The 24713-nt window shown below is 46.8% G+C and overlaps 1 protein-coding gene across 5 annotated transcripts; it reads right to left on the bottom strand.

The window, feature by feature from the left end:
- Positions 1-688: 688 nt before the first annotated feature.
- On the bottom strand, positions 689-24713 carry LHX9 (LIM homeobox 9). Of its 5 annotated transcripts, XM_070255741.1 has the most exons (8): positions 24533-24713; positions 23637-23741; positions 23312-23376; positions 18061-18179; positions 15968-16170; positions 14482-14837; positions 8393-8595; positions 689-4218 (listed from the first exon to the last, which is right to left on the bottom strand). In XM_070255741.1, exons 3-8 carry the CDS (start codon positions 23337-23339, stop codon positions 4162-4164), a joined length of 966 nt encoding a protein of 321 aa, XP_070111842.1. In that variant the 5' UTR covers positions 23340-23376; positions 23637-23741; positions 24533-24713; the 3' UTR covers positions 689-4161. The 5 variants fall into 5 exon arrangements, with proteins under 5 accessions (XP_070111842.1, XP_070111843.1, XP_005608097.1 ...); XM_070255742.1 differs by lacking the exons at positions 23312-23376; positions 23637-23741; positions 24533-24713 and adding an exon at positions 19232-19414; XM_070255740.1 differs by lacking the exons at positions 689-4218; positions 23637-23741; positions 24533-24713 and adding an exon at positions 4666-7155 and having other exon boundaries at positions 23312-23448.

Genomic DNA, 24713 nt, shown 5'->3' with positions numbered 1-24713 from the left:
TTAGAATCCTTGGAAATAGAAAGCCCTCCTTGTCACTAAATTATCCAGGGTGAGACCTCAGATCTGCACTGAAATAAGAAAGTAAATCTGAAATTGTATTTATAAAATAAGATGTCTCAATTTATATCACGGAAAAATACCATCATTTAATTATTTACATCATAACATTTTGGAGGTTTTTACAGCTCTTTAAAATGCCTGTAGAGCATCTAGGTCAATCTGGTAAAATGCTACAAATATTATATTTAAGATAATTTTCCACTATATTTTTTTTCTGAAAAAACACTCTATGTGTTTGTAGAATTCAAACAGCTTCAGCTGCTCGAAATGGTGAAATAGCTTTGTGCTTTTCAAAAATCACATTTCAGAAAGGGCATTTATTCTATAGAATTAAAGTTTACTGAATAATAAATATAACTTTAAGTGAGGCAAGCTGTCAAAACCTTTGAATGTCAAAGTTAGAGCAGATAGCTCTTCACGTTTTTTGCTGCTTCGGAAAAGAAAAAGGAGCAGAATGAGAATGATTAAGTAAAGGCAACCTCACCTTTGAATTTCTTCCTCTTTGTATATTTGTCATAAATAACAATTTAAATATCCTTTGAGGTTCATATTTTCTGGTTCAATGGGGAAGTACAGAAAAAAATTAATATATTCATGCATGATATGAGGCAACAGAGACCAGAGCGTCTTATTTGTAGCAAATTTTATTTTCAAATAACCATAAAAGGTATCCAGTTTCTCTTCAGCTTAATTTATAAGATCATGCAAGATGTCAACATGAAGTTCCAAAGGAAAAAACCGTTCCTGACAATTCTAATATGTGAGGAAAAAGGACACAGAAATGCACACCAGAACTTTCTACATATGGCTAGTACCCGGATCTTTGTTGCTGCCTGCTTTTGTCATTTCGGCACAAGACAAATGTAGTGCAAAGAAGCAAAAATTAATAATCCAAGGGAAGAAAAACTTGTTGATGTGGTGCGTGATACGCGAGGGTTTGCTATATTAAAACTCACAAAGAAATGTTGGAAGTGAGGAGTGATTTTAGATAAAAAAATCTATTTTGCAACACAGTTAAAAAGAAATTTAGTTGTGGTGATTATATTGCTACTTACATCATATTCTTAGACTTTTGAGTACCATGCACAGTTCTGAACTTTTTTTTTTTTTTGCTATGGAAACAGGCAATATGAAAAACAAATCTTCCCAGAGGGCACTCAAAACAATATTTTAATCTAGAATTCTAATTTATTTTGAAAATAAGGTAAGTGGCAATGATACCTGAAAAAAAAAGTTATAAGGGCAGAGTAGGTAATATAAAAATGTTTCAAAATCAATGGCACACCATAAAGAAAGTAACTTCCCATTTTTGACATTGCCTATAAAACAAGGAGTGTGGCTTTACATCTGAGGGTGTTTATTTATTTGAATATTCAGACTTGGTTCCCAACTACCAAAAATATAAAATCGATCCAAAAGGCCAATCTGGAGTTTATCTATACTTATGGTTTCAAAGAAAATACAACTCCGTTTCTCCAGTTTGGACGAAGTCCTATTGTCCTTATTCTAACCCTAGTGTCCAGAAACCATAAAATGAACAACGTGGTGAATCACCTCTGGAGCACACACTCTCCACAGATAAAGCCAGCTTTGTTTATAACAGAATTGAAAATTCAATAGCAAAACTCCATACAAAATTAGGTGTTTATCTTTTATAACAACAGTATTCTCTTTAGCATTCTCCATAGCAGCCTAGAATGACTTGACTCCAAATTTCCATTCCAGAATTCCCCACTTCGAACGCTTCCCACCATGATACCACCTGCAAGCACACTGCAACAGAAAGTGAGATATTTATATGTGGCTCACAAAACGCTGTGACTCCAAAGAAAGGATACTGGGGAAAAAGATGCATGGTGGATTCTACTGGGGTTTTGCTAAATAAAGCTAACTACATTTTAGGTGATAAAAAATCATCAAGCTCTTGAAAGTGTTTGCTTTGGGTCCTTTATTATGGAGTTTTATCCTCATTTGAGGTATAATAAACCTACCCACTCTGTAAGTCAGCCTTGAGGTGGCTACTCAACCAAGGCTGACAGATGCTACCTCTCAGTAAAGCTTTTTCTTGCCCAAGATCAATTTGCCAGAAGTTAGACTAACCCAGGCATGTGGGAGGTAGAAGCTAAGAAAATTGAGTGCCCTGCTCCCTGCTAAGAAGTCCACATCCTTCTCTTGCATGCCGACCAGTAAGTGTGTGGTTGCCCAGACTCAAAGACCGTGCTGCATCCCAGGAAAGCAGGGCAGACCTCCCACCTCTGCATCACGTGCTTTTTTCTCTTCCCACTCACATAATTAGTGCTCCTTTCTTTTACTTTTTAAAAACGTGCCTGTTTCAAATTTGTATTATTTTTTTCAGATGTCTAATTTCAGTTATGTTCTTTCCCTCTTCGGTCTCTTCCTGCATTTCACATACCAGACAAATATTTAAAGGTCTGTAAAACCAGGCGAGCTTCCAAAATATTTCTAAATGAAACTGCCATAGGTGACAGCACAGGGAAAGAAGGCAAAACTGAAGAACAAGGATTTGAATAAACTGGCTGGAAATGTATTGGAAAATCTATTTAAGTTGCTATAGCCATGGATGAAGTTTCAATGAGGCATAAACATTCAAGTTACTGACAAAACCAACCTGTTTCATGATCGCTCAAAATAGTCTACTTGTCATGGTGCATTGCTTTTTTTTTTATTAGTAAGTTGCTCTCTCCTTTAAATTTTTTTTTTTTTAGTATTCAGGAAGTGAAAGCACTTAAGAAAACATTCAAAATTCTGAGAATACATGTAAGTGAAACATTTAATGTCTGTCATTCATAAAAGTTACATCATTTACATAGGGTTCATTTGTATATAATAAAAGTTTCATCATAATGAAAATTTTCTGGAAAGTTATATGTTAATTTGTTTAACATATGCTTTGGATAAACAGCTAAATAGGAGTTGTTAAAAAATTCTTTCTTCAAATATTCCCTTTAACAATTAAAAAACCTCATTCCTAAATATTTGTTTTTCTTTCCACTTGCTCCTTTGTTCGTAACATCATATGTAATTTGAACTATGCAAAGATTAGATCTTTGCATAGCTCAGAATATATTCGTATACTTCAATAAATTTGCTCATTGCATAGCGAACATGTAAACTTACAGAGGATCTATGAATTTTACCCTAATAATCTAAAAAAGCTGCTGAAACCTTACATGATAGTTTATTCTAAGGTTTATTTTTGTTGTAATTTTGGTTTCCTTTGTTTTTTTTTAATTTTTAATACACATGTCAATTGAATACAACAACTAAAAAGTCATGAAAAGTTAAAAACCAAGTAAGTAATTTTATACTAGACTACCAGAATTTAACCTCACTCTATTGTTTGGATCTCCTCCTAACTATAACAAGGTGGAAATGTATTGTGCTGCCTCTTAAGGCAGTGTTCGAAATTAATTTCAACAGTGTGTGTTTAACATAAAGTTAACTATGTTTGCATCAAATAAAATGTTTATTAATGAAAGCTCTTTATCATACAAGAAACAGCAAAGGTAAGTCATCATACAGAGATGCACACTGGAAGGGACAGATGTAGAAGTGCATGCAGAGATTTCTGTTTAAAAAGGAAGTACTAAACAATAATACTAAAATTACCGAGTTTGGATGCCTATTCTCTTAAATGAGTGATAGCCTTTCTTTGAATTTACAATTGGAAAATGCCATTAACAGATAGGACTAATACACATTAGCAAGCAGTGAAATGAGTGTTTTTGGACTTTATTTTACAACTACTGTGCTTGACAAATGTGTGGGATTTTTTTTTCAATAATAATTTTCTTCAAATACGGGGTGGGCATATTACTGCCAGGTTGCTCTGGTTTCTACACAGTTTATCTAATTTTGTTTTAAGCCACATAATTTTAAGCCTCCATTTGTGTTAGACACCGTATAGAACAGAATTTTTGTTAACATTCAGTAAATGACATTTAAGTCTCTCTGTCTCTCTCTCTCTCTTTTTTTTTTTGGCTTAATAGATTTTAAAATGTATGATTATCATAACCTAATATTGTCTTTGTCTTCACTGCAGTGGATTTCCGATCAAACTTTTCCCCTTCTTTTAATACTTTAGGGAATTTTCAAACGTCGGGATGTTTGGCTGTAATGCCCCAAGATTTGTTCTCCCTGAAAAAAATCATAGTGACAATTTATTAACTACAGAGCAACTTGGCTTTTAGGGGTCTGCAATTTCTATTTAGATTTACAAATATCCATTTGTGCTCAATAGACCTAACATTATATCTTAATCATATTTAAGGTTTCTTTTCATGCAATTACTTTATCTGCTAATTAGCTCTTTTTTAATTCTAAAAATTGGACTGAGTCAAATCAGTGGGGCATTACTTTTATTATAAGAAAATAGATTTAAAGGTAATTCTAAGTAGAATCACATTGCATACGCAATGGTGTGGACATTTAAAATGAATCAGAAGTTTGGAAATCTAAAAACTGTTTGTATGTTTGAATATTTAAAAATTTTTTGTATTACCATTTTAATGGCTTTTACACATAGACATTGGAAATGCACCAGTACAGTTAAACCTTAAATAAAACTGATGGGAAATAAAACTCTTTAGATTCAAAATGGTTTATTCACACAAATTTAATAGGATATATCACAATTGTTTGGTCCATAAATATTTAGGGGAAATAGTTTCTATACAATGCATTTATCAATAAACAAAGAAACATGGACAGTTTTGCCAGACCACTTACTGTACTATAAACACGAAGGTCAATAGATAAGATTATTGAATTTCTCAACTATATTCGAAAGAGTGCACAACTGCTTTCTATGACATGTTCGTCCCCTCTAACAGGATACACCATAAAAAGAGTTTCAGAAATAAGAGGTAAAACAGTACAAAACTAGCGAGGTGTCAAAAGGGCTTAAAACAGTTAATTTAACAAACAACACATATATCCTGATTTTTCACAAACTTACTTCCAAGTTAGATCATAAGGCACATAGGAAAACTGAGTTATAATTAGTCTACTTAATAAAGTAGATCTATAGTACCATATATTGTTCTGTCAAAGAACAAAATTTCTAAGTATCAATATTTTACCTGTAAAAGTGTATTAATAAGATCTCAGCCTTATCAAGGTTGTTTGGTCTGGTTAGTGGTAAATGCCCAAAATGTATTAGAAATATGAAAAGTCAAGATTTAAGCTCCATATAAGATGATAACCACACTTGCTAAATATATAATGGCAATCACACCTTTCTTCTGTTACAGTGTTAACTTATCTTCCATCATCTTTTTTTAAAAAATAAGCTACTTTCTGTGCTAATTTTCTAAAGACCCTGAGCAAAAGTTACAATAATGCACTTTAATGTGGGCAGTGAACTGTCAATATGTAACCACACATTTTTACAGCCAGAAGGACACCTTTAAAATCTATTAAATAGCCACTTCGACCACCAGAGGAGATTTAAGGGGTCCAAAAAGTGGAGAATATGTGCAAAGTTATTCTTAACAATCCACTAAAGCAAGACATATATCTTGACTTCTTTTTTATTTTTTATTTTTTTTAGGAAATCCACAATCTAATTGGTATTTAACTACAACAGAAGCATGGATATGAACATTCACCACTGCCCAGACCATTAAGATTTTAGCTTAAATTAAAAGAAAAAAAAAATGCTACTGTAAACTAGGAAATATATTCAGATCAGCATCCACCAGGCTTCTGAGTTTATCTGCTTTAAGACGAAGAACTTCAAATCTCTCATGTCAGAAGTTTTTTTCTAACAAATATATCAACCTGTGCCAAAGCAAAATAAAGCTGAACAAAACCAAAGAAATCTCATTGTTGGTTTTAATCTACTAAGGTTTTTTAAACATTATTCATACAGAATGTCAGATACAATATCATGGTACAGCTGAAGCCAATTAATAGAGCTAATAATTAAATTATACTGACTTGATTAACTTCTTAAAAAATTATATTTTGCTTATTTCCATTTTCCCTGGGGAAAAAAATTAATTTAGATAGAATGGTTTTACAACTATCATTTTAAGCTTTAGAAGATTAAAAGTATAGAATTTCAAACTCTATTTGGAACTTTCATGGATATACGGGGAGTTTAAGTATTTTTCAAATGTTGAAAAGCACGTAACTAACTAAAAAGTTTTATTGGGATGTACATCCCTAAGAGAAGGAAAAGTCACATTCCTGGAATAAATTTACCACCTAATTAATCTTTAATATTTACAGTTGTTACAGTTAATGATTTGTTTAATCATATTCTTTATCTGCAAGTAAAAGGAATAATTGAAACGTTTTTTCAGTTTTAAAATATTTAAAAATGTGAAGTGTTCGAAATTCCATAAGTACACATACAATTGCAGGATTTGAAAAATAACTTTAATTAATCTTTATTTTATTAGCCTAATCATTTAACTGGGAATATGATTTTTGCCCATCATAATACAATTCTTCTTTTTCTTTTTCCTTCGAGATTCTGGAAATAAGTAATATACAATTTTAAGAGGCACTTGATAGAATGATTCAAAAACTCCCCTTACCGTCTGAAAGATCTAATTAATTTTTTTAAAAATCCAAATACGCTTCGTAGACAAAAAGGAAAAAAATACACTTTGTAAAGGAGACGATACTGTAAACTCATTTGCCAAGTGGCTGCAGATGCTACACACCAAGCTGTTGTTTTTTTTAATTTCCCAAATATCTTGTGGGTTAAGAAAAAAAAAAATAATGTCTTGTAAATAATAAAATAATAATAATTAGAATAATAATAAAAAGAAGAGGAAGGATTTAAAAAAAAAAAAAAAACCAATGTTAGAAAAGGTTCGTTAAGGTAGTTTGTGAGGGACTTCCGGATTCGTGGCTGTCCAGGTTAGAGGTCACGGCTGTCACTACAGTGATAGTGGGATTGGTCAGGTCTGTTAAAGTGGTCGCAGTGCCGGGTGGAGTGAGAGCGCCGCTGTCTGCTGAGGGCGGGGCCGGAAGCGACGTGCCATCAGCTTTATCAACACCCCCATTCTCCTGCCGCAAAAGGTTCCTTCTGAATTTGGCTCGTGCGTTTTGGAACCAAACCTGCAAACCAACCCCAATGGATTTCTTTACCGATGTTTATTTTTTATACTTTTTCTCTCTCTTTCCTTTTTTCCTTCTTCTTCTTTTTTTTTTTTTTTTTTTTTTTTTTTGCTATCTGTTTCTCTTTTTAGATAGAATTGTTTATTTTTCTTGGGAGAGAAGGGCCTTTTTTTTTTTTTAATTTTTACTTTTTTGCCTTGCTTTTAAAACAGAATAATGCCAAGTGATGCTACAAGTATTCTGTCAACTGCACGTTCTCCCCCCAGCATGACAAGTGCCATCGGGACGACTGAGGCTCACGTGGAGATACCATGGAAATGAAGGCACAGAGATAAAGTGGGGGACATAGATCCTGATTCTTCAACTGTTTGTGGTCTTTCGAGAATGAGGAGAGGCAGGGTCATTGAAAGTTTGGAAAAGTAAGAATCACTCATATGAAATGAACATCACTGAAACAGATTTCAAGCTATTCTTGAGTCTGACACATGGCAAGTATTCCTGGCATAGGAAAAACTTCCAGGGCCACAGACACCAAGCAGCCTGAAACTGGTTGGCGGAATTTAAAATGCCTCCTATTCCTCACTCAGAAGGGGAAGAGGATCACAGGGGACCCACAGCAACCACTATAATTTCATTATTTGTATGTTCGTCCCATGGTGACTTTAGGAAAACACCTGGACAGCAGATCTAACTCCCAGTATTTAATTTTTAAATATGGTTTATTAAAATGGGAAAATACTTGCCCCCGTTGGTTGCTGAGACACTAAACAGACTTGTGGCTTCCCAGGAGATGAAAACATGGGTCGACTTGAATTTGGAAGGTTATACCATGTGAGTGAGTCTGCCAAGAGTTTGCTGACGTAAGACAGCTTCAGCAGGTGCCCCTCAAGTCTGTGCCCTGAGCCTTCGGGGGATGGAAATCTCTAAAGCCACAGCCCGTGCAAAGAACCTGCATTTGCTGGGCAGTGAGGCAAGCTCTGCCAGCTTTGCTGGACCCATCTCTCCAACTGTAGGGAGAATGTGGCTGCACTGTAAAAGATCCTGGGTCTCTCTTTGGGCACCCTCTGGGAGGCACCCTGCAAAATCTCAGCACACCCTCTAGGGAGATAACTAAGATATGCTAATATAAGAGAAGCAGTTCAGGAAATACAGGTGTCACTCTAAACAGGGAAGAGAACTATTTTTACTGGCAAGGGGAAGGGAGATGTATGCACAGCCAATGATGGAGGTTTCTTACCTGCAAAACTCTTTTGGTCAGCCCTGTTTTCTGAGCAAGCTGCTTGAGGTCCTTGGCATCCGGGTTGTGGTTGATGGCAAAGTAGGATTTCATGGTCCGGAGCTGGTGGTGCTTGAAGGAGGTGCGCATGCGCTTGGTCTTCTGCGAGGGTGGGTAAGGCTGCTGATCGCGGTCCAAGTGGTCGGCCTCATTCTCGTTACAACCTGTTGCGGTAACAGGGAACACACACGGCTCAGTGGAAACTCCTGCATGAGCTGAAATGATGGCGGATGTTGGATACTAATGCTGGGATAATAAAGCAACGGTGGCAAAGGCTGTCGACCCAATTATGAGTGGGATCCGGACAAAAGAAAGAGGTTAATCGCCAAAGTCAGCCAAGCCAGTCTGCTCATGTAGACGCAACCGAAGTTCATATAGTAGAAAAATACTAGATGAGTCCTCTCTTTTACTTAGTGGTTCCTAGAAAACTTGGGAAGATGAATAAGCCATAAGTGTGAGAGTAAGAGAAATCACCAAGACTGAAAAGAAAAAGCTCTTTTCTAATATATTTATGTGTATCAGCACACTGCCCCTCCACACACACACAGACTCTATGTTTTGCCCAATTTGTGAAATGAGATGCACTATCTTGAAGGTATTGCTTTTTTATGCCAACAAGTAATTTCAGCTCCCTCAAATCTGGGCATTTCTGAGAGCCTACCAACTAAGGAAGAATTCCAATTTTGAGCCTTTTCTGATGGTCCTAGAGCCTTCTCGATCAGGAAAAAGTGAGCAAACGGCTGGAGAAGGGGGAGACGTTACAAAGTAAAAATGTGTAGATTTCCCACATCATTATAAGAATATTATTTTTGAGGGCTTTTAGCTATATTGAGTTAACCTAGAGCTATACCAGGAAGAAAACAGTTTTCCCATGGGGTTATTTTCATAAATATTTCTGAAAGAGAATGAGCCCAGACTTCTCATCACGGGTTGGTTCAAGCCTGGAGCACGCCCTACAGCTCACAGCTCAGAGACACGGATGGTGCTTATTTCTAGGCTCAGATCTCAGCACTTCTTGCTCCAGCTGTGTGTGAGTGGGATTGGAGCTGTGCCTCTGGACGGACCAGCAGAAAGAGGTGGCATCTTCTCTCCCCTTGCAAGGCGTCCTCAGCACTGAGGGCAAAACAACCCAGCCCTTGAAACTAGCCTGAAAGTCATTTTCCCCAGGCTATGAGGTTGCACATTTAAGAGGTCATTTCCAATAATCTACCGGCTCTGCATAGGAAATATGATGACAAAATGAAAACATTTTGCTAGTGACTTACTGATTCAACCAACTTTGCAACTTATAGGGCATGGCAATTTCTTTTCTTGAAACCCTTGCTTCAGATACTTATCTGATGTATATTCAGATCTGATCATCCTGCATTTCAGTGCATTACAATAAAATATCTAAAATCAAGCTGATCCCGTCACTGGGGAGAGGCGGAGGAAAATCCTGAACCTTGAAGAAAGTGAGGCATCTCTTACTCTTAGCTCTTCCATTCTGCTTGATAAGATATTATTTGCCTGCTATGCTCTGATTACAATTACTTTTTAAAAAATATTTTCTGTAAATCAGCATATATACAGAAACACAATGGTTCTAGTCATTAACCAAGAGGTCAGCGGCATCACAAAATCCATTTAACAAGAAATTCTCCCTAATGTAAGACGATCAGGCATGAATTAATGTCTCCTTTGTTTATATTTCCATAAGATGCATAAATTGGAGGGTGCACTTGGTAAGAGAGCAGGCAAGTTCATTAAGAGAAAGACTATACCAGATTCACCTGTGGGTCCCCGAAGTCAAGCTCAGGGCGGGGAGCTCAAGAAGCGTTCAATCAAGATTTTGAATCTTTGTTCATCCATAAAATTATGAGTGACTGTTAGTGCAAAACCAAATCAACTTGAACTGGGATCCCAGTTAGATATATACACTCAAATGTTGAATACAGACTTCTTAAGCCCCACCAGAAAGGTTACCATATACCCAGAGATAAGAGACAGAATATACTTTACATTTTACCCTATGTCAGCCCAGTGGGGATATGTCAAGTTCCAATATTCTACAGAGTTGCACATTCATAGCCTCAAATGGATGAAACAGCATCTTATGACCTACTATAAAACTACACTGATCTCCAGTAAACTGAGCTATATTTCACAACCAGATTACAAATGTACCCACAACAAAATGGTCCAGGAGGCACACCTTAGTCATCGAGGGCTTCTTCAAGGAAGATTTTGTCCCTATCATATGTGAGTAACACGTAGCTTTTCCTGAGCAGCACGTCAAATTGAATATTACATTTGGGATAGAAGAATTAACTTGGTGTTTAAATAATGCCCTGAGCCATTTTCCCCCCTAAAGTAATCTTTCTTAGAAATGAACGTGATTCCTAACCTAACTATATGCTCATTAGTCATTAAAAGGAAGTTTATGAAAAATAATTATAGAATGATTTGATGAAATTGCTTCTCTGAACATGCATTCTATATCCATTATTGCAGATTAAAAACTCAGTGGAGAATTTTCGTGCCTTAAACACAATTATGGGACTTGTTCTCACACAGAATAAAATTCAGTGTGTATGGAGATTAAGTTAGCTCTTTATTAAACAAATATTACTGTATATGATTTCCTGTGACTGAGCAATCACTTATGTTATTCAATTTAATAAAGCAATCTGTTTCTTCTACAGACTAACTCAGTGCATTATCCTAAATTACTTATGTTTAACTACAAATGCATTGTGTAAACTTGCAAGTGATTGTGTTTCCCCAGGGTCTACTTCTAAAGCTATAGATGGTTTTTTTCTGCTGAAATATAGGATGAAATGACAACTCTCTTAAAACTGTCTTAAACATACACCTATAAGTACAAATCTGGTGTTATAAAGTTAATGAGAAGATCTGAATATTTTATTTTCCAGTCACTTATGAAATAGCCCCTATACTAACGTGAGTTTCTGTTCTGAAGGTGGGGAACCTTCAGAGAACGAACTGATCCCTGAGAGACCACTAGGGGTCAGTGCCAGGCTAATGGAACGACTACCGGGAGCTTTTGAAGTTTGAGAGTGAAGAAAGAACCTAAGGAAGGGAGATTTTGAGAAGTGGCAAAAATTTAGTCTCTCAATTAATGTTCAGTTACCCAAATAAGAGCTCCCTATCTTAGACTAACGCTTCTTCTCACCTCCGCAGAGCTTTATTTCAATCCAGCATTCCAAATAAACTTTCCACGTCTTTCTAAAACATCTGCCTGATTTCTGCACAAAGAGGGATAAACTGAATTAGGAATATTCTCATTAAAAGGCGTTTGCCTTATGTCAAGCACTAACTGATCTTTACCAAGTTTCACACCTTCTCTGGAAGTCTCTGGATCTTAAATATATTCTGTGTACATGTTTTTGAATATATATCAATGTATAAATTATATTTCTTTAGTATCAACACTACTCTCTCTGAGAGTGGCTGACACTGAAGCAGAGATGGCAATGGAAGATCCAAATAATGAGCTAAAACTGCAAGGACGTTTTATTTTCTAACTTTTAAGATGTTTCTAATTTGCCGAAGCTTTTCTTCTGCTAGTTTTGTAACAAACTGGCATTAGATTCACAAACTCTTTTTAATGGTGGGCTGATCTTTGGTGAATCATCTTTAACCCAGTTTCTCTAGATTATTTTCACCTGATCTTGAAGAAGTATGTACTATTTACTTGTATCTCTGGGGAAAGTGGAGAAAGGTTGGGGTGGATGCTAATTAAGAGGCATCTGATCAGTAGTGGCGTGATGTACAAATTCCTTCGGGTGAGGGAGGCCTCCACAACTTTTCCCTCCTTCAGCAGCAAGACAACATCAACTTTCTCTGTAACCTTGTAGCAGCACGAATCTGCAAACTAAAGACCTAAGTGGAAGGCGATTTTCATTCTTTTTAAAAAATAAATTCGTACTCCCTAGTTCTTGGAGAAGGAGGAGAAGCTAAATTCTACTGTCCTTAAAGCCTCTTGAATCTTTCTAACATAAAATAAGATCCAAGGAGAAATCAAATTTACCTAATTAGATTAAATAAACAAGCGAAAAGGCAGGCTTGCCGCCGTTTGGCTAGAAATCCCTCCCCACCCCGGCCCCTTTCTGGACTTTGTCCGGATCTATCTCTCTCTCTGTCTCTGTCTCTCTGTCTGTCTGTCTGTGTCTGTCTCTCTCTCTCTCTCTCTCTGAAAGACTCGCTATTTATGTGGGTCTCTCTCTCTCTGTCTAATTAGGGCATTAGGGCCTTGGTGAGTGGCTTGAGATTCCAATGTCATCTTCTATTAATAAAGGACAATTAGTGCCCTGCCTGTCCTGCCCCGGGGACCACGCATCAAAGGAGATGGAGTAAGCGCGCCGGGCGAAGTGGCCCCTGGCCGAAGCGCAGCAGGGGGAGCGCAAGGCCGCGACCCGCCGCCGGGGGGTTGGCAAAACCCGGGGCTGCGCCCGCCGCCCAGACACAACCGATTCTGGTGGGTCTGTAGCGAGCAGACCGGCCCTCTCCCTTCGCCTAGCGACCTTGGCCTGAACCCTCTAGGGAGGAGTGCAGCAGCGCCGGGTGCGCCGTCCCTACTCTCCATGGGACGCGCCCCGCCAGGCCTGCCCAGAATGCATTCAACTGAGGGAGCCCAGGAGAGGGTTGGGGGGAGCCGCTCGTCCTGCGGGGCTCCCCCTGAAAATCTGAGGTCAGAGCAGAACTCTTAGTTCAGCCTCGTTCCAACTGGCTGTGTGACCTTGGGCAAATCACTTATCTGGTTGGACACTGTTCCTTTACCACTGAGCAACAACAATGGTCAGGCACCATACCAGGCTCTGGGACTGGAAGAGAAAAACAAGCAAGATCCGGGCTTGGGGATGTCCTTGCTTTGGCTGCTATGTGGGTGCTCATGGTAACGGGGTGCGGTTGCCACAGCGAGGTCCCCAAGGTCATCTTCCAACAGAATGGACTCCCCTAGCCTGATTCTCCAGCCTGCTGAGATTCCCATCCAGGGCTGGGCCAGGGCAGGGGAGATCAGAGCAGCCAGCAGGCCTCTAGGCTTCTGAAAAGTCACCCTAGGGCTTCCTGGAACCCCTTTCCTGGGAACTGGGACACACAAGAAGAGCTTCCATCCTGTGCGGAGTTAGAGTATGGTCCACAGTACCTGTCACCATCCCTTTCCCGGGGAGATGGAGGATGGGGACAGGCTAGCAACAGTGGGAAGTTGGTGAGTGGGAGAGTTTGATAAATGATAGATGTTAGCCCCAAAGCAAGGAAGAAAGTGTGCTCTGGCCCATTGCCTGCATTTTCTTTTCAGTTAAGAGAGGAGGCTAGTGGAGGCCAGAAGAGCAGCCTGTGACACCACCAAGCCTGGAGGTTCTTTCAGTCTTCCAGGGGTCTGGATGGCTGACCACACAGGGAATGAGCTGGCTGGATGAGGACCCTGACCTAGGAAGGGGTCCAGCCAGCTCCTCCGCTGCGGAGAGGGATCCCCACCCCTGCAGCTGCTTTGCACCAAGATGGGGGATTTGGTTTTTTAACACTCCTGCCAACTGTGTTCTGATTAACTCTGGGCTGGTGACCACAGCCTCTGCCCCCGCTAGACAGACTGGGGTTTGCTCTGATTTTTTTTTCCCCCAGTATTTAGGAAAACCTCCTCCAGGATCTATAATTTGGCTTCCACACAGGAATTGCCCTAGGGCTGTTTTGCTCCAACTGGGAGCCAGAAACTAATGGGCTCATTAACTAATGGGCAACCAGGGTTTGGCTCAGCCTGCTTGGGAGAAGTCATTGCAGCCCCATGGTTATGAATGTGTTTTTTGCCACAACCTAAATAAAGGTCTCTCTCTCTCTCTTTCTTTCCCTCCCTGCCTCTCTCTCCCCCCTCCTTCCCTCTTTCTCTCCATCTTTCCCTTTCTTCTGAGCGAAGGGGTGTTGTAGGAAGAAAAGGGACATGCTACGCAAAGCGCCCTCTTGCAACAAGATCTTGGACTGGGAAGGAGTTCTGTGGAATCCTCCTGGGGGCAATGGGAGGCTAGGACAGAACGGGGGTGACAGGGGCCCACCTGAGTTGTAATTGACGATGTCCACTCCCAGCGCTGGGCTCTTCCGCTTCCGGGGCCGCCCCTTCTGCACGGTGCCAGTGCCATTGAAGTAAGGCAGGGCCAAGCCGCCGCTCTTGGCCGCCAGCTCGGTGTAGCTTAGCTGCGGAGGATACTCCCCTTGCAAGAGGGTCTCGAAGTGGGCGCGGCAGTACACCAGGCTGTCCTTCATGCCAAAATGGTCGCCCGTGGTCAGGGTCTTGTTGCAAGTGGAGCAGGTGAAACAACTCAGGTGGTAGACAGAGTCTCGGGCGCGCATGACCATCTCGGAGGCGGAGATGCCAAGGTGGCAGCGGGCACATCTCTGCACAGAGAACCTTCTGGAAGGAAACAGTCGTGTCAGGGCTCTGGTTGAGGCAAAGGCAGGGCCCATCTCCCACCCGCGACACCAGGGGCTTGGTCAGCAGCGGCCCAAGACTGAGACCTGAGGGGGCTCCGGGAGGAGAGGACAGGGGCCCACTTGGACATTAATCTTATTTGCGTATTGACCCGTTCTGGTGAACCAGGACAAAGATCCTTTGCATTAAAATCAGAAGAAGCGGGTAACATCCTCAGTTTCCTTCTCTATAAATTGGAGATTTAAAAAGACAAAAAAGCAAAACCCGCCACAACGTAACTCATAACTCTGTCGAAAGAATATTAAATTGCGATGCCGAGTGAAAACGCTGCATCGATTACAAAACATTCTAGGAACGAAGAGTGGTGTTATTACGCATGGATGTGTGAACGTGCGTGAGAGCGTTCAGACGGACGCAGCCCCGGAAAAACGACACTTTTGCAGAGGAAAGCTTATTCTTTTTTAACCACCTCTCTGGCTCCGGCTCAGAGCGGAGCTGGGTCACCTGCACGTGGTTCTCGCTCCCAATCCAGAAACAGAGCCGGGAAGACTCAATGAACACGCCTGCGCCCAGGGCCCGCTCCAGTCTGGCGGGCTCAGCTCTAACCAGCGGTGAAGGGAACTCGCGACTGAGTGGCTTGGGTTTCGGCAACCGCGATGTTCCTTTTTATGATCATTTACACGGCTCCCCCCACCCCCCGCGAAAACCGAACACCCGGTGTCTGTTGCTGCCCGGGCCGCCAGTTCAGTTCCAAGGCACGAACCTTGCTCAGTTCGTAGTAAACGGAAAAAAAAACTGCTTTAGTCTTGGTCGGCCGAGACACCGTTCCTTTACTCTTCCCGGATTTCTCCAGGTTCCCTCAACCTGGCTGGGCAGTGCGGGAGCGCATGATGTGCACTGATGCCGCTCCAGACCTGGGTATCCCTGCCACCCATCCTCACCGCCCGTCGCGGGGTGGGGGTGCAGCTAGAAGTGTCTGCAGTGGATTTCCCAGATCTCGGGATGATAACCTTCCGCGGACAGGCGAAAGGTGGGGGACGACTGGAGGGGCTCTCGGGCTCGGAGGTGGCCGCGCCAGGTGTACCGGGCGTAAGGGAGTGGGGCGGGAATACCTGTAGTAATCCTCCTTGCAGTAAATGCTACCGTCCTTGGCGAAGCAGGTGAGCTCGGACTCGAGAGCCAGCTTACATTCACAGCACTTCAGGCATCTCAGGTGCCACTGCTTGTCCACGGCCAGCAGGTAGTACCTGTCCGAGATCTTGCCCCCGCAGCCGGCGCACAGAGCGGGCTTCTCGGGGCTCAGCGGGGGCATGCCCTGCAAGGCAAGCAAAGGCGCGCTGAGGAGGGCGCGCGGGGGCCGTGCGGCGCGAGTCCCAGGCATCCGGGAGCGCGTCAGGGTAGGGGCCCCCCCGCGCAAAGGCACACGTCGAGGAAACGCTTGCACTTCCTCCCTTTGCGGCTCGCCGCGTTTCTGCAGCGTCTGCCGGAGCCGGCGTTCCGTCCTCCCGGGGTTGTTCACCTAAAGACAGGCCGGCTGTCTGGAGCCTCTTTTTAAAACGGCTAGGAGCGCATTGACTAGAGTTTGGTGCATATTTCTGAACTCGAATAATTACAGGCTAAAAACTGTGGCCTTCAACGCACACGGAATAAAACCACGGAAATTGTTATTGGGGAGTGGAAAGGAGATTTGAATGAGCACGAATTGTTTTCCAACAAACGCAATTGCAATCCTATTTCTGCACATTCTTATTAGCAGCGTTGAAATTGAAAGGAAGGGAAAGGTTATGCCTAGGCTTCTGATTTGGCCGACACTTTCGATCGCATATATTTAGCAGATCTGTTGGTTTCTAATTTTCAGGGATATCGTTCCTCTTCCTAGTGAGAGCGTAAAGAGCCTGTTCCCTGGGAGGGCCTGTTGTCCAGTACCCTCTGCACAGTCCTTCTTTCCCTAGCATCAAGATACCCAGGAGATCTTTGTCCTGAAAAATCTGTTTAGCGCCCAAGTTTCTCGCCTGCATCCCCACCGCCAAGCCGAAGATGGGGAAACCTCTCCTTGACGAGCCCAGGCCCGCTGTGAAATTCGGGTTTGCGTTGGCGCTCTCTGTGTTTAAACAGGATAGCCACAAAAGAGGAAAAAAGAAGTTAACCGCTGGACTTTTCCCTTAAGACTAGCAGAAATGGGTTGGACTTCCCCCACGAAACTTTGGCGGGCCTGGAAAAGTAAAGTTTTGTCCTTTACCCAGACCAGGGACCCGCACTGAATTCATGTCGCAAACGTAGAAAGATCCAGCAACTCGGCTACTTGGTGGAACCCCAAACACCGCTGACCCGCCCAGAACAGGCTACCGGGTTAATTTGAACTACACGACCCGGTGTGATGCCAAAGGATCTGCACAGCTCTGTTCGGCTGAAATCATTTCCGGAGACTTTTGTAGTTTTTCCCCTCTGGCTCGTAAGTGGGAAAGGGAAACGCATAGATTATTAATTGGTTTTCTTTATTAAGCGGACGTGACTTTTATTCTTAAGAATAGTAGCGACAGCGGTAGTTAATTACATGGTTTAAGGGCTTGGGCGAGGTGTTCCGCTCCTCCGGGTTTTTTATTAGATTCCCTTACACATTACACCCGCCCGGCCTGGAAGCTGAACGCGGTCCTCTCTCGCTAGAGGGGCCGAGCTGGGCTGCCAGAGACCCCGAAAATCTCAGGGTCTGGGGGTGCCAAGCTCCGAGCGTCCGGGTAACTGGAAGTAGCCCAGTGGTGTCCTCCACTCAAAGTTTCCCATGTGTCCCAGAGACCAGAGCCCCGGGGCTACTGCTCGGCCCGGACGCGTCGGCCACGCGCCGTCCGCCCTTTTCCCGCGTCCAGCTCGCCCTCCGGCCGCCGATCCTCACGGGGGAGGGCCGGGAGTCACGGGGGCCCGGAGCCCGGGCTCTGAGGTCTGCAGGAGAGGACGACCCGTCCTCCGACTCCCAGCTCGCCCTGCTCTCCCGGGAACCGCTGCGGCAGCGGGTAGCGAGCTCGGCGTCTCAGAAGCGGAGACATTTCAAGTCAGAAAGGGGCCGTTTCTCACCGGAGAAAACCCACCCGCCAGCCTGGAGCGGCGGTCCCCACGCCGCGCCATCCTCAACTCTCCGGCCGGGGCATCGAGGCTCGGCTTCCAGAGCGCGCAGGGGCGCCGACTCCCGCGCCCCGGGGCCCTTCCTTACCGCGTCGCGGCCGTTGAGCTGGGCGCCTTTGGCCAAGCGGGCCTCGGTCTTGGATCTGCGCTCCATCTCCTCCATGATGCCTTGGATGTGGCCTCCGGAGATCCCGTGGAAGAGCATGGCTGGGGGGCGGAAAGGACACGAGTTGTCTTCTGCTCGGCACCCCACTATTTCCATATACACACGCCCGGAGCTCTCAGCTCATCCGAGTGAAGGAGCAGAAGGGACCGCGGAGGGCTGCGCTCTGGAGGAGCACAGAGATGCTCGGGGACCGAGGGCAGGAGGGAAAGGGAAGAAGAAAGAGGCAGACGGAGTGGAAATCGGTCTGCTCGGAAAAGAAAAAAAGAAGAAAGGGGCGGGGGGAGCCCCAGCAGCTTCTCGAAGGAGATGTGCAGAAAACAAACAAACACGGCGGAGGGGAGAGCAGAGGAAGAAGGGGGATCTTACTGCTCTGAGAGATCGAATTACTAATGGAAAACAACTGCGGCGGGGGAGGACAACAAAATCTGAGGAAGAAAGAAATTAGTTTAGAACACAAAGAAAGAAAAAGAAGTGCTGTTTTCAGCGGTCCCTGGCTGCTCGCAGGTTCCTAGTGCCTGTAAGTTGGGTTGGGGACTGCTCCTGCCAGAGCTGTGTCCAATTTGTTAAGAGACTAAAGCCAGCCCATTTTTGATAATTTAGTAGGAGGAGTTCTCTCCCCGGAGCTGCCACGGATTTTTATTCAGACAACAAAGACCTGTCATACTCCTCTCAACCCCCTGGTGATGGGCAAGCGAGGACAAACATTACAAGGGGGGGGGTGGAACGGGGGAGGCAGGAGGCGGGGGCATTTACTTCCCCCCCCAACACACACACACACACACACACACACACACACACAACCCCACACGTCCTTCCAAGAATTCCCAGCAATCACGTTCTAAAGGGGGAAAAGGAGCCCTTATTGTCCCTGCCCCAGCATAGGAGGCAGAGAGCTGGCCTGTTTGGTCCAAGTTCAAGATCAGACTCCAGGCTCAAGGCATACAGAATGTTGGCTCCAAACTTTGAGTTTTCTCTCTGTGGACTTTCTGGTCCCCAGCTCACGGGGACCTCAAATAAGTAAATATTGGCCAGATACCCCTCTCCTCCCCATCCTGTCTTCCTCAGCTCACTTTTTAAGAGCAAGTCGCCTTACCTTCCCAAGAACCCCCGACTCTACCAGGGGCTGGAGCATCCCCCCAAAGTGAAAAGCAGGCTAGGAGAGCCCATGTTTCTGGAGTTTACTTTTGGCAAAAAAGGTTTTCTTTGCAAAATTAGCGTCGAGGCCAGGGCGTGGACTTGTAGGCGCGAGTATGCAGCTGAACCATGACGGTAGAGTGAAGTGTTCTCTCACCCCGTTCAGTTTTGCAGGAAAACTGCCTTTGAAACTTGTCAATGTGGGCAGCGGCCCGGGGCCCCGGGAGATCTTGGCGCCCGCCCCGGCGGGACCAGGCGCGCCCTACTGCGTGCTGTTCCCATAGGCCTGGCCGGACTGGGACTTGTAAAACTGGATGCACCTCACAGAGAGGAGGATGTGAAAGGGGCTTCTCGCCGTGGAGGAGGGGAAGGTGAGAGCTGACGAGCAGAATGGCAGACCTGCGCCTCACAAGAGGCGGGATTGTTCTGTCTCCCTCTGTCCCCATTAGCGGCGGCCCCTCCTCGGCCCTATTAAAAAGTGTCCACAATACTCTGATATTGTCGATTCATTCAAACCACCAGAAGCCCCCTAGGGGCCCCCAAGCGCGGAGCTGCGGCAGGAACCAACCCAGCTTCAGCCAGGGAGAGGAGGAAGCCGCCGTTGCTCTCTGCTCTCTTCCTCCCTCAGCTGCCTGTCTTTCCTCTACTCCCCATGGGCTTCCCAGGAACGTGGGCTTAGGTCCTGACACCTCCAGGATACCCCAGAGGAGTGCTTCCCTCTTCAGGGAACCGACAAGGAAGTGGGGCCAAATCTAGAAAGAAGGGAGAGAGGGAGGGAGAGAAGGAGGAAAGGAAGGAAGCAATAGGAAAGGAAGCAAGAGGGAAGGGACGAAAGAGGAGGGTTCACGAGGAAGGAAGGAAGTGACAGAGGAAAAAGAAAGGCAGGCAGGCAGCAAGGAAGGAAGGAAGGGAGGGAGGGAGGGAGACAAGAATGGAGGGAGGAGGGAACAACCCTTGCTTGGCAGCCTGACTTCCTGTCCCAAAGCATCGCCTCCTGAAGCTGCTGGAGTTGCCTCTTCCATGAAACCCCAGACACCACGCTTTCCCTTGTTCTTTCTCAGGGTCAAAAATAATGTTATTTGCAGACTGGACGCTGTTACAGTCCTCCGGGTGCAGGAATACAGCTCATAAAACACAATTTCACACAAAAATGAATCCAATCAAGTGAACTAAGCTGGAGACCTCCCCCCCCCCCCCCCACTTTGGCAGCCCTACCGGACAGCAGGGCTGCTATTTACTGTAAGTAATGTAATTAGCCCCTTTGGATGGAAATCAATGAGCTTTTCAAACCCACGTGCACACACGAAGGGCCCCAAGGAGGGGCTGGAGGCGGCAGCCCTTTCAGAGACAGCAGGTCCTCTCACAAAGGGGCAGCTTGCCTTCCCGTGAGTCAGGGGCTAAATGGACTCAGACCCCGAGGAGGAGGAGGAGAAAGAGGAGGGGGTCTCCAAGAGGAACATCAGTCAATTACCCCAAGGAGGCTCCAAGAAAAAAGTAAATATAGAACCTCAATCCAGGGTCCCGCTTTGCCTAGTTTCCGGGCTAAACTCTTCCCTCTCCTGTCAAATGGGGCTGTTTGGAATCAGTTTGGCTCTTGTTGGATTTTGGTCCTGCTCGGCAAAAACAACAAAGAGCCCAAGAACACCACTCCCCACCCCCTTTGCAAGACATGAAATTTTGAAGACCCCATGAAGTGAAAGTTAAAGAACTCCAAGAAAAAACCAGAACTTTGTGAAGAGTCTCCAGGGAAGCCAAGCACAGAAGTCCTGTAAGCCCTCCAATCATTCCTTCCTTCATTCCTTCATTCACTCATTCATCTGTTCCACACATATCTGTTCATCATCTATCAGGTACAGGCAGCGCTGAGCACCTTCTGCAACCAGCTTTCTGATTGGATCCTAGTTATGCCTGCTTTTTCTTATAAAATTCAGGTTATAATTTCCTGCCCCCAGTGGGATTTGCTTCCCAGAAAGAAGCGAACCGCCTGGATTCTTCCTTCTCAGCCAACGCAGGAAGTTGGCAGAAAGGTAGGGGTGGGGCGCGGCTGCTGGAGTTTGGGAGGTCCTTGTGAGTCCTGCGGAAATTGCTCCCCATCAGTCCAACCCTGCCTGCTCTCACAGTTCCTTAAGGAGGAAGCCCACGGCGGGGGGTATGCTCCAAGAACTAGCGTGTGACCTGGGGTGTCCTAACCTTTTTGTCTCGGAGCCCCGGGAATTACCCAAGAGGGTCCCCCTCGCTACCCCTCACTCTCAAGGGACAGTAAGCACTTTAAGGATAGTGTCTTGGTGGCTCTCTCCCCAGGAGGGGCGGGGCCGGAGGCCGGCGGAATAGCCCGGGAGCGCTCCATAAAAGTTGGACTGCTCGATGGTTCAAGTCTTGGGGCTGAGCCCCCGCCACTCTCAATGGGACAGGTGCACGCGGCTCTCACCCGCCCGCGGCCTGGAATAAGATTCGAATCTCCTCTCCGAACTCAAAGCTCTATTTGGAGCAATGGACTAGAAACCTAGCCAGGCGCTGTCTCCCCTACAATTGGGCACCCACAGTCCAGTCTTTTCTTTCTGCTCTGCCAGCCACCCGTCCGGCTACTGTTGCCGCTTTCAGGAAAGCCGGTGGCTGGACGCCAGCGGGGCGGAGGAGTCAGGATGGAGGATTCAGAGTCCTAGAATCTCCATGAGGGCGGCAACCTGGTCCAGGGCTCCAGCCCAGTCAAAGTCCCCAGAGGGGAGGAGAGGGGAAGTAAAGGGAAGGCAGATCCAGGAGCAGCGGAGGCTTTAGGGTCCGGAAAGGAAAGTAACCCAGCGGTTACTCTTGAGAGCATCTCTTGAGAGCACAGGCGACTCAAGGTCTCTCTAGACCCGAATTTTGGAGGCCAAGATCCTGTGCCCCTGGGTTTGCCCTTTAAAGGCCAGAGGTCACCCTTTCTCCTGACCCTGTTAAGCCGGTTGAGGAGCTCCTTGGTCTGAGAGATGCAACTCTTGAAGCAGTGTCCGGCTTTCGGCACTGTCGTGAGCATCCCAGGGCCCGGGGAAGTCTGCGTGGTCCTGGGGCTGGGAACCGCGCACTGAGCGCGGAGCCGCCCAGCACTGGTTGCCCCGGCTGCGCTGAGCCGGAGGTGAGCGAGTGGTCCGGAGGCGCCGGGCCTTCCTCTAGTTAGTCGGTGGACAGGGGGAGGCTCTACGTGCAAACCTCCCCACCGTCGGGAATGGCAGGTCCAGACTGGCCCCTGCCCCTGCGCACCTCTGATTCAGTCCTGCTGGGAGGGCCTCCCTCGGGACCAGAGGCGAGTGGTTTGAGCCCGGCTGGGCCGGGGAGTTCAGCTGCGCACCTTCGCTGGCTGGCGCCCGGGGACCACGCGGGTCCGCGCGCCCCCTATCCACGCACCCCCCGCACCCGTGCAGCCTCCCGCCGGCTCCCCGGCTCCCTTCAAACCTCTGTTCTCCAGGCCCTGGTCCTCCAAGGGGGCGGCTGCCAAGTCTAGGACGCCGTGCCTCTGAAATCTGAAGCCCCATTACCTGCCCGGTGCCGCCGCTGGCTCGGCCGCCCCAGGAATAAAGCGACGTCCCGCCCCGCGGGCGCTGTGCGGGGCTTGGGTTGAACAGGGTATGGTGAGTGAAGCCGGGTTCCAGTGAAGCCCTGCACAGGTGAGAACCGGTGGCTTCCCCGCCCCCAACCCTTCCAGGGAGAAGACGCCCCCGTAGCTCCGCGGAGCCCAGGGAGCGCATCCCTCTCGCCACTGACAACTCCGTGACCTCCGCCCTCCACGCCCCCACCGCCCCGAGGAAAGTCAGCGACATTCAAGAGAGGGGCAAAAGGAGGGAAATGCAGGTTGAGGAATCCTGTCAGGGGAGACTATGTATTTCAGAGCCTGCGAAGAGCGGTTTAATTTCTAAGACACACACACCCCTCTTCCCTCCACCCAATAAAGGCGCGCACACGCGCGTGCATACACACACCCTTACACTCACACGATCGGCACAGTGGCCCAAGAGAAAGGGAGAAAGGGCAGGGAAAGTGAGAAGGGACCTGGCCTATAACTCACCTGCCTCTAGAGCAGTACCGTTCAGCATCCTTAGAGCGAAGGAGTGGATCACGCCGCAATGGAGGCTGCGCTGGCAGAGAAAAGCCGAGTGTCAGGCGGGCGCTGCGCCGGGCCCCCGAGCACCTCCCACCCCGCGCGGGCCCGGTCCCAACCGCTCCTCCTGCCGCTGCGCCCCCAGGTGCCGGGCGGCGCCCACTGGGCCGGGCCTGCCTCAGGAGGGGCCCGGGAGGCTCCTGAGCCCCCACCCCCACCCCCGGCGGGATGGGCGCGTACTGAGGCCAGACAACCGCTCGCTCCGACGAGACAACCCTCTTGGGGATCTTACCTTACGGTGCAGAAGTTCTCCCTAAGAACCCGGTCCTCGGCGAGGGAGGGCGGGAGGCGGCGGCCAGAGGCGTGGGCCGGTTCCCAGGTCTCGCCGAGGGTTTCTCTGTTAAGCCAAATAAATAAACCGTTGGACTAAAATCAATCTTTCTCTCTCTCCCTCCCTCTCTTTCTCTTTCTCTCTCCCTCTCTCTCTCTGTCGGAATTGACCCGAATTCTTCACCTCTGACCCGCAGCTCCCTCCACCTGTCTTTTATTTTCTGTTTATGCTTCCAGATCAGGAGGGGGAGGAGAGAGGGTGGGCAGAGGGCGCAGGAGCCGGCCGGTGCCCGAAGCCATGCTCTGAGGCTGCGTTCAGCCCTTCCAGCCCCTCAACAACCAGGGGAGGTGTTAATGGAGGACTCGGCCGTAACTGAACCTCATAAAGCCCAGAGCATCTTGAGGCTTGGGCGCGGCGGGCGGCTAGAGACCCGCGGCGCGCCCTGGGCTCCCGGCCCCGCAGCTGGCCTCTGTCTTCCTGGGGCTAGTACCTAAAAGATGCTGCCGCAGCTGGTGCCTGCATAGACGGTGAAGGAGCAGTAGCATCTGCCGAGATCGGAGCTAAGCCATTGATGGCTCACCCGCCACATCCCCGCCCTCCCCTCCCGGTCCTCCCTTCCCTCTCGGCGCTCCGGGGCTGGGCGCCGGGAACCCAGCTTTTTGGGATGCGCTCTGCGCGCGGAGGCGGCCTTCCCGGCCGGGTCAGCGCGCGGGCCGGAGGTATCTCTGCCGCCCGGCCCGTGCTAGGAGGTGGGAGAGCGATTAACCTTCCAGGAGGAAACGGACTAAAACCCTGGGAGACGAGCATTCGCGGGGGCATAGACACCCAGACCCGGGACCCGGCGGGGGCCAGGTTACCTGGTCTCCGGTTCCCGAGGGGCTGCGTCGCCCCAGCAGCCTCGGGCGCAGTCAGGCCTCGGGGAAGTGGAGGGAGGACCGGGCTGCCCGGCTTCTGGCCAATTATTTACCTACTCCCCCACCCGGTGCGCCCCTCACAGTCGGAGATGGGGGGCGGGGATCGCTGAGAGGCTCCCGCGCG

The sequence above is a fragment of the Equus caballus genome, chromosome 30, assembly GCF_041296265.1.
Source record: "Equus caballus isolate H_3958 breed thoroughbred chromosome 30, TB-T2T, whole genome shotgun sequence".
NCBI classification, from domain to species: domain Eukaryota; kingdom Metazoa; phylum Chordata; class Mammalia; order Perissodactyla; family Equidae; genus Equus; species Equus caballus.
This window is presented reverse-complemented; position numbering and strand designations above follow the sequence as displayed.